This window comes from Epinephelus lanceolatus, chromosome 2 (assembly GCF_041903045.1).
Source record: "Epinephelus lanceolatus isolate andai-2023 chromosome 2, ASM4190304v1, whole genome shotgun sequence".
In the NCBI taxonomy this organism is placed as follows: domain Eukaryota; kingdom Metazoa; phylum Chordata; class Actinopteri; order Perciformes; family Serranidae; genus Epinephelus; species Epinephelus lanceolatus.
This window is the reverse complement of record NC_135735.1, coordinates 27,497,678-27,506,595: the sequence shown is the minus strand read 5'-3', so window position 1 is coordinate 27,506,595 and position 8,918 is coordinate 27,497,678. Positions and strand designations below refer to the sequence as shown.

The 8,918-nt window shown below is 37.7% G+C and overlaps 1 protein-coding gene across 1 annotated transcript; it reads left to right on the top strand.

Moving 5' to 3' along the window:
• Positions 1-480: 480 nt before the first annotated feature.
• On the top strand, positions 481-3,982 carry LOC117255132 (uncharacterized). The gene is made up of 2 exons (XM_033623750.2): positions 481-707; positions 2,722-3,982. Exons 1-2 carry the CDS (start codon positions 542-544, stop codon positions 3,657-3,659), a joined length of 1,104 nt encoding a protein of 367 aa, XP_033479641.1. The 5' UTR covers positions 481-541; the 3' UTR covers positions 3,660-3,982.
• Positions 3,983-8,918: the final 4,936 nt, after the last annotated feature.

Sequence of the window (8,918 nt, the reverse complement as noted above, 5' to 3'; positions counted from 1 at the left end):
TTTATTTTTTATTTTTATGCACCCTGTCTAGATGCTTTTGATGTTTTATGAAGAGCACAATAAACTCCTTCTTCCAGTTGATTTTTCTGTTATAATAGAAATATTTTTATGTCATATTTCTCATGTGTTACGTTACACATATACACTCGATTAATGTAGGATCTAAAAATAAAATAAAAACATTTTGGTCCAAGGCAGTCGCCCTATAAATATTTAGATTGTGTTTGGGGCAGTGGAACACATGAACACAGGTCCAGATAGTCGTCACAAAAATCAGATTCACCCTGGCTTCTTTAATATGACATGATTTATTATAATATATTGATAAAAGATTGATTGATTAATTAACGTCATAGGGTATTTAAGGTTTAAAACCATAGACTGTATATAAACCCGTTTTATTCCCAAGACATTAGAGGGTGTGTCTATATTTAGGGAATCATTTGCTTGTTTCTCTCGCGATATCTGGTAACTCAGTGAGCAGCCAGTCTCGTGTCAGCCCGTCAGGAACAGAGCGGAGATCTCCCTGTCAGCCGCGGAAATGTTCAAAACAGAGAAACTAAAAGCTTTGGTGAATGAGCGACTGAAAGCCGCCGCCGAGGAAATATTCAGCCTCTTTGAAACAACTCTTAAAGACTACGAGGAGATAGTTTTACGGTCACAGCAGGAGGTGGACCAGCAGCGGAGGAGGCTGACCGGGTGGAGAGGTGAGGTAACGGTTAACGGCAGGTTAACTCCAGTCTGTAACGTTAGACAGCGGTGACACTGAGGCTCTTTACTCCTGGTTTAATCACACTGACGTTTATTAAGATGTGCTGAAACCTTGAGTCAGCTGGACCACTCCCTAAATACATAGGAGACAGCGAGTAGCGCCATTTTGCATCCCTGAAGGGAGGAGGGGGACGCAAAATGGCTGTTCCTGGCAAAATGCACACTGGTGGGGAATATAGGCAGCAGGGTGTGGATCCCATTTTCTACCTCACCTCCACCTCTACTGTGTCAAACAGGTTGAGAGGGAAAAGGATGGAGTTTAAAGGGCAGGCTAAAGCCAGTGGGAACAGTTTATTTGAGGCATGTGTGTTAGTGCATACCCAAAATATGATTAGTCGTAGCCTACATAATATTTTGTCTATATTTCTATATTGGTCATTTATAATTAATGGTGGTAAGTGATACTGTTGAACTTGAAGAAGGCCTTAGGGCCAAAATGTCATCTAAATTAAAGAGAATTTTATTCATTGATTTCTCTATTTCTTATTATTTACTTACACATTTTGTTCTGTTTTACTGTTAGACTAGTTGGTACATCATTTTATTATTGTTAACATATTTAGTTATTATTCTGCTTTGTGCTCTTATATTTTAATTTACTTCTTATCTACTATCTTATTTACTCTGAGTTTTTATTTATCATTTTATCTTTTTTTCTGAATATATTTTTACCTTTCTGTTCGGCGTTATCCTGCCTCTGGTGTTTCCTCTATTCCTCAGAGCCTATTCTTCACGTGTGTGTGTGTGTGTGTGTGTGTGTGTGTGTGTGTGTGTGTGTGTGTGTGTTAAATTGTATGAATCACTTTGTGTTACAGTTTTTGTTTGTTTGTTTGAAAAATGCTCAAATAAAGTCAGATTGATTGATTAAAAGGCATTTTGTGCCACAGTGTACAACACTTCTTTCCCTCTCCCAAGTCTACTGCCAGTAATCAGCACCTAATTACAACCCTTGGTGTGTGTTACTTCTCTATATTGTAAGTGATATTAATAGGCATGTTTGTTTACAGATTTACTTAATAATATTATGATCCAGGCCACAGTGGATTTAAACCCCCACCATGTTGACAAATCTTTACAGTATGAAGAAGGCAGCAACTAATATGGTGGTGTATAATTTGGTTAAACACGTGACTATAATCAGTATGATTGCGTGTGTCTGTGATGCCTTGTGAGCTCAAGGCAAAGAGACAAATTAACACAAAACCTAACATACTTGTAGCCACGAGCATAGGTGTAGATTCTGGAGAGGACTGCGGGGACACGCCCCCTCAATATTTAGACCATATGCTTTTGCTCAATAAAAACATGAAAGTGGCAGAGGACTTTTATGAGCCTACACCATTTACACCATAAATTGAAGTAGAAAAGGCACAAATTTTTGCATAAAAATTCACCAAGAAATTAAGCGTTTGACACTCAAAATTTCCTTGTGGAGGATTTTCATATGTGTCCCCCCCAGCAGTGACATAAAACCTACACCCTTGGCCATGAGCAAACACAGAGGCACTTGCACCACCTTTATCTAGTCTTTCTAATGGCATTAAAAACACAATGAACCATGACCCCAAAACTTACACCTATTAAACCATGAATTGTTCATAAAGTAATACCAAACAAGTGCAGCAAAGCAAATGTATTAACTCTATACAAATTTTAAAACATTGCACTTGTGAGTTGATCTAGACCTATGTTTTTATATGCTTTTGTTTGAAAAGACTTCATCACAAAGCAGACCCTTTAATTTCACAAACTTTTACTGTTGCTGTTACCTTCTTTTCATCAGCAGACCACACATAGTAACAAAACAATGCAAAATTGTAAGATATTTATAATCTTGGACACATTTGATGTTCTACCTGTCTTGTCTAGTACTCTGCTTAATATCTACAAATCAAAATATTTCATAAAACTACAACTAAATTTTCTTTTTTCCCATGTGATGTTGTCCAGGTCCCCTGCAGCTCTCTGTCCAGGAAGAGGACGCTCCCTCTGAGCAGGATCCCTGTGAGAAGAAGACTGACCTGTGTGAGGATGACCAGGAGCCTCCACAGATTAAAGAAGAGCAGGAGGAGGCACTGTGGACCGCTCAGACAGGTGAAAAGCAGCAGGAGGGAGCTGATACCAAAGACTCTATGTTCAGTATAATTTACGTGCAAAGGAATGAAGAAGAAGGCAGACAGCTCCCACATCTAAACCAGAAGGTTGAGGATAGGGGAGACAGTTTGCCCAGCAGCTCATGTGAACAGTTGAAATCTGAACCTGATAAAGAAGACTGTGGTGCGTCAGAGCCAAACAGTGACTGTCAGATGAGTGAAGTAAGTGACGATGAATTGAGAGACAGGATGACGCCACAGCAAGCCGGTGAGACAGCAGACAGACCGTACGCCTGCAGCATCTGCAACAAGAATTTCAGGATTAAATCCATTCTGACCCGCCACATGAAGACACACACGGGAGAGAAACCCTACAGCTGCAGTGTCTGTGGTAAAAGCTTCATCCAGCGCTCCTATCTGCAGACTCACATGAACTCTCACTCCGGACAGAAGCCGCACACGTGTAGCTTCTGTGGCAGAGGGTTCACACAAGTCGGAAACATGAATGCCCACATACGAATCCACACGGGAGAGAAACCTCACAGCTGCACTGACTGTGGTAAAAGTTTCAGAGAGAAGGCCGATCTCATCAAGCACACCATAATTCATACCGGTGAGAAACCTTACATTTGCACTGTATGTAATATGAAATTTAGTGCTCAGTCTAATTTAACGCGCCACATGAAGACTCATTCAGGGGAAAGGCCATATAGTTGCACTGCCTGTGGGAAAAGATTCATTCGGCGCTCACATTTAATTATTCATATGAAGACGCACACAGGAGAGAATCCCTAGAATGGAGAAATTATATTTGCTCTATGGTGTTTACTTGATAATTTCCTAGTTAGAATAAACTCATAAAATAAAAACTTTGTACAAACCATTTTCTATGTGTGTTGCTAGTTTTGTACTGAAGAATGAAGGACTTGGCAATAGGGATGAGACTCGAAAACCAGTTTCAAATTGTCCTATTCACTGATATTCGCCTCCGAGCTTATCAGTGCCTCTTATCAATGCTGGTATGATTTTATGACAGTTGTGCATCGCAAAACAATATTGTCAAACTCTTGCTTCTATGCTGCTGGAAACTTGTAATAAAAGGTTATGGCGGAGAAGAAGAAACAGCCTCAAGCGTGGCTTCCTTTTTGTGAAGAAAGATGACAACAGTGCTGCGTGTAATGTCTGTAAAATTTTTGATCATCCTGTAATCCCGGTTCCAAATTAAACAATGGAGCTTTTGCACACCTCAGACACATGCATGCCTTCTTTTATTGTACTCTGCTTCCACACTGTTTGGCCAGGAATCGATAAGGGCATCTAAAAAGAATCAGACTGATAAGCAGAATCAATAACGGCATTGATATCAGTGAAATCTCATCAGTTCCCGTCCCTGCTCAGCAAACTGAGACTGCATGTTTCTCCAAGTGACAATCATTTGTGTTGGGTGCGGTCATCAAATTTAATCTTTGTTGTTAATTTCTTGTCAACAAGCACTCCGAATAAAGCAAGGCAGTTTTACCCTCTTCACAATCATCATCAGTTTGTCAGCGATGTTCGTGGATGATTCATTTTCTTAATTAACTCCACCAAGGAGGTTATGTTTTCAGTTCAGTTTGTTTATTTGTTGGTTTATTTGTCTGTTTGTCAGCAGGATTACAGAAAAACTAGGTGGACAGGTGGGCCAGAGAAGAACCTGTTAAATTTCAGAGCACTTGGAATCACAGAGCGGACACATGAGCCATCTTTCACTTTCGTTAACATTGCAGATCGTGAATTTGGCCTTGGTAAAGATCTGCACCTTCCAAGTGCCCTTCTAGTCACTAAATCCCAATAGAGAGAAAAGCTAACTATCTCTCAATACTTTCCAACTTCCCCCCTTTGACTCACCCCTGAGCCAATATATACCTGCTAAAGATATTAATCTATAAGATCCAGTCACAAGCATGTAGTTTCGTTTTTTAAAAGGCTCAAATTCCTAAAACAGCATTGTATTGTTGCTGGTTTTTGGAAATGTCACTCTAAAAATCATTGAAACATACTGTATTTGTTGGGGACTATTGCCCATGTTCATGAGTGAGACGTGTGGCTTACTGATGCGTTTTGAATAGTTTTTGGACGACAGTGGAGCTGGACAACACAGATCAATACAGGCTAACAATACTTGTCACCAGGATCAATGAAAAATTAGTGTGGTTTCACGGCACAGTTTTATGACACTGTTAGGAAAAAAATAGGGGTTAACTGGTTATGACCTCCATTCTAATGATTCAGACAAAAACTTTCTTTTACATTAAGCAATCCTCTGGTCCATCTTAAATGTTGGGATTATGAATCTGTAGAAATGGCAAAATGGATACTGATCATAGATAATCAAACAGAAGCTGGTATAGGTGAAGGGAAATATCATAGTATTATAGAGATCAGGGAATTTAAAAGATGTTTCTCTTGACATTGTAGAGGAAACCTCCCAACTCTTGGGGTGTAACCTGACTGATCTTCACTTTACTTTAACGGCCACACGACTGAAGGCAGTGGAATTTGCACAGACTAAACATACTTGACAATAACTGATACTCACAATGGTAATAGACAATAAAGTGTTGCATGTATCTTTTTTTTTTTTAAATTACGCCTTGTTTAATGTTCATGTTTTTCGTATGTTGATTTCAAAAGCAGATTTTATTTAAATCAGTCAAGGTTAAATTAAACACAGTGCTACTGAAAAATTCTTTTTGTCTGTCTCCAGAGTCAGAACACTGATTATCACAGTTTCCCCCAGGTGAACATCCTGATTAAACACAGATCAATTTTAGAACCAAGATTTTACTGTAATAAGGAACTTTTTTTTTTTTTAAGATACCAAATTCAGCAAACATTGACTATTAAACACCTAAAAACTAACAAAAAACAGAACGTCTGCTTTTGAGAATGACATTTAAAGGGACAGTTCCCCCCAAAATCAAAAATACACATTTTCCCTCTCCCCTGTAGTGCTATTTATCAAACTAGATTGTTTTGTTGTGAGTTGCTGAGTGTTGGAGATGATGATAATTGTCTTCTCAAATAAAATGAACTAGATGGCACTCAGCTTGTGGTGCTCACGGCGCTAAAAAATACATTTTAAAAAACTCAACAGCAATGTCTCTTTCCAGAAATCATGACCTGGTTACTCAAGATAATCCACAGACCTTGTTGTGAGCAGTTTCATGTAGGAACTATTTTCTTTCTATCAAAATACATTCGCCAACTGTATCACTGCGCAGATGGAAGTGTGCATCTGCTCACGGATGAGAGGCCTGTGGTCATGACAGGCTTTGATGTAAACATTAATGGCGTCCTCCTCAGCTGCGTTGTTACATTAACTAGTTCAGTGGTGCTAGTTCCATTATACTCAAGAGAAGGCAGACAACTCTGCGGCCGATATCTCTAACATTCGACAACTCACATCAAAACAGTCTAGAGTGATAAATGGCACTACAGGTAAGAGGAAAAATATATATTTTGATTTTGGGTTGAACTGACCCTTTAAAATCCAAAGCTGAATTGAATTTTATCTTTTCTCTTTTTCCCTGTTCTTGTACTTTAAATGTAAGGCAAGGTAACAAAGGTTTTTTTGTGTCGGTCATAAGTAAAGGAACTAAGTGAATTCTTTAAATTGCTGCTGCTTTAAAATAAAAGATAATAATGATTAATTAAAAAAAAAAACAGTACCAACGAAAATCATTTGGTTAAATAAAATCCATTGTATCAACTGTGGCTGTTGTTTTAAGGTGGAGCCAGCTTTATAACATCAGCTGTTCAGCTGTCCACTTTAAAGATTAATAGTACTGTAGAAATTCCAGCCAGGTGTCTGAAACCTGAGCAGAAAAACACCAACACACCAACAGCAGCTGAGATACTATTTTTATTTTCCTTTTATTTTTATTGATTTATTTTTGCACATCGAAAGACAAAGACTGTGCTGTACCCAACACCCTGCCTGAGGACACAGGTCAGTGAACACTGCACATTAAAACAGCACAACACAATTGTGTATGGCATGATGATGCAGTGACTGTCTAATGCTTATCATGCTGTAGTAGCATTACTTCTCTGCTGTAAGTTACGTTCATACTCACTCTACCTGGGTCAAAGGCTATATAAAACAGCAACATACAGTACTGTATTTCATTCAAGGCAGTTTTTAAAAGATTAAAGAAAGAATGTTCAAGGAAGGGAGTGCTTCTTAAAAGCAACAACATTTTGAGGCTCATTCCACACCTGGGCACATGAGAAGAGAAAGCAGCTTTATCAGGCTCTGTGTGCACCCTGTGGACATTTTAAAGAATATGATATGAAGGAGTGCAATAGTTGCTGGTATATAAGGACAAACGGCTGATTTATAAGTAAAAACCGTGCATTTTTCTCCTCTGATACAGAGAGGACCATCCTAAAGAATCTCCTTCTGCTCTTCACAAAGGGGTGTGATCCCACAGGAATATTGAACATTTTCCATCCATCTTTTGAGCAGGTTTTATTGGGATTTTCAATTATAAAAGATATTACAGTCTTACCAGGAAATATGGTCAAGCATCAAATGAAAATGCAATAAATAAATAAATAAATATGAACAGATGTTGCAGTGGTGAACAGTAATCATGAAATACACATGGGCTACTACACTTTATGATCTTAATTTAGTTGCTCCACATGCACTCCAGTCTTTGGGTTTATTAAACATCGTCACTCTTGTTTCAAGTAGTCAGTGGAGCTCACCCAGATACTGTCAAACACTGCCAGCTGTGCTTCATGATGATGTACCAGAACAAGACATACTGTGCATCTTTGATGGGATGGAATAGGAAACATATGGCAAGCCGTTTTAACGTTTAATCGCTAGACTGGATATTCATTACTGATATCTGCAACATAATTTTGCCTAGTCAAAACTCTTATTCAAGATATCTGTAATTAGATTTTGCCTAGTCAAAACTCTAATTAAAGATATCTGTAATTCAGTTTTGACTAGTAAGATTCAAACTATTTTTGCCATTCATGTGTATGGGGTTTGTCATTACAGATATCTCCAATGTAGTTGCGGATATCTGTAATTCTTATTGCGGATATCTGCAACTGAATTGTGGATATCTGTAATTCCAGTTTGAGATATCTACAATTTAATTTTGACTAGTCGTAATTCAAGTTCAAGATATCTTTAATTATCATCAATTGAAGATATCTACATGGTCTTTTCTAGATATCTTGAATTGAGTTTCAGATAGTCAGAATGACGTTGTAGATATCTTGAATTCGAATTATGACTAGTCAAAATGACGTTGTAGATATCTGCAACTGAATTATGACTAGTCAAAATGATGTTGTAGATATCTGCAACTGAATTATGACTAGTCAAAATGACGTTGTAGATATCTGCAACTGAATTATGACTAGTCAAAATGATGTTGTAGATATCTGCAACTGAATTATGACTAGTCAAAATGACGTTGTAGATATCTCAAACTGGAATTATAGATAGTCATAATGTAATTGTAGATATCTATAATGACAAACCCCATACACATGAATGGCAAAAATAGTTTGAATCTTACTAGTCAAAACTGAATTACAGATATCTGTAACTGTAGTTTTGACTATTCAGAATGACATTATAGATATCTGTAATTCAGTTTTGACTAGTCAGAATGATGTTATAGATAACTGTCATTCAGTTTTGACTAGTCAGAATGACGTTATAGATATCTTAAAATTCATACTAGTCACAATGACATTACTACTAGTCAAAATGACGTTATAGATATCTATAATGGTAATTCCGGATAGTCAGCCTTAGTGATTAAATGTTAAAACGGCTTGCCATAGAAACACATACGGGGCAGTAGAGGAAACATCTATTTGTTATGGTCAACAGCATTTTGGGAAATTGGTGGTGATTGTGTTTTATTGGCCCAGGTCAGAATTTTCACTAACTGGTACCACCCAAGGTGGCAAATTCTAGTTTAGTATTATGTTTTTTTTAATCTCTAGATTATATTTCAACAAAATAACCCTTCCCAG

What these genes read in the sequence shown, in the direction of transcription:
- LOC117255132 (XM_033623750.2), top strand. Translation starts at nt 542, where the DNA reads ATGTTCAAAACAGAGAAACTAAAAGCTTTGGTGAATGAGCGACTGAAA. An exon ending in GAGGCTGACCGGGTGGAGAG is followed by an intron (nt 708 to 2,721) that starts GTGAGGTAACGG and finishes GATGTTGTCCAG; the next exon opens with GTCCCCTGCAGCTCTCTGTC.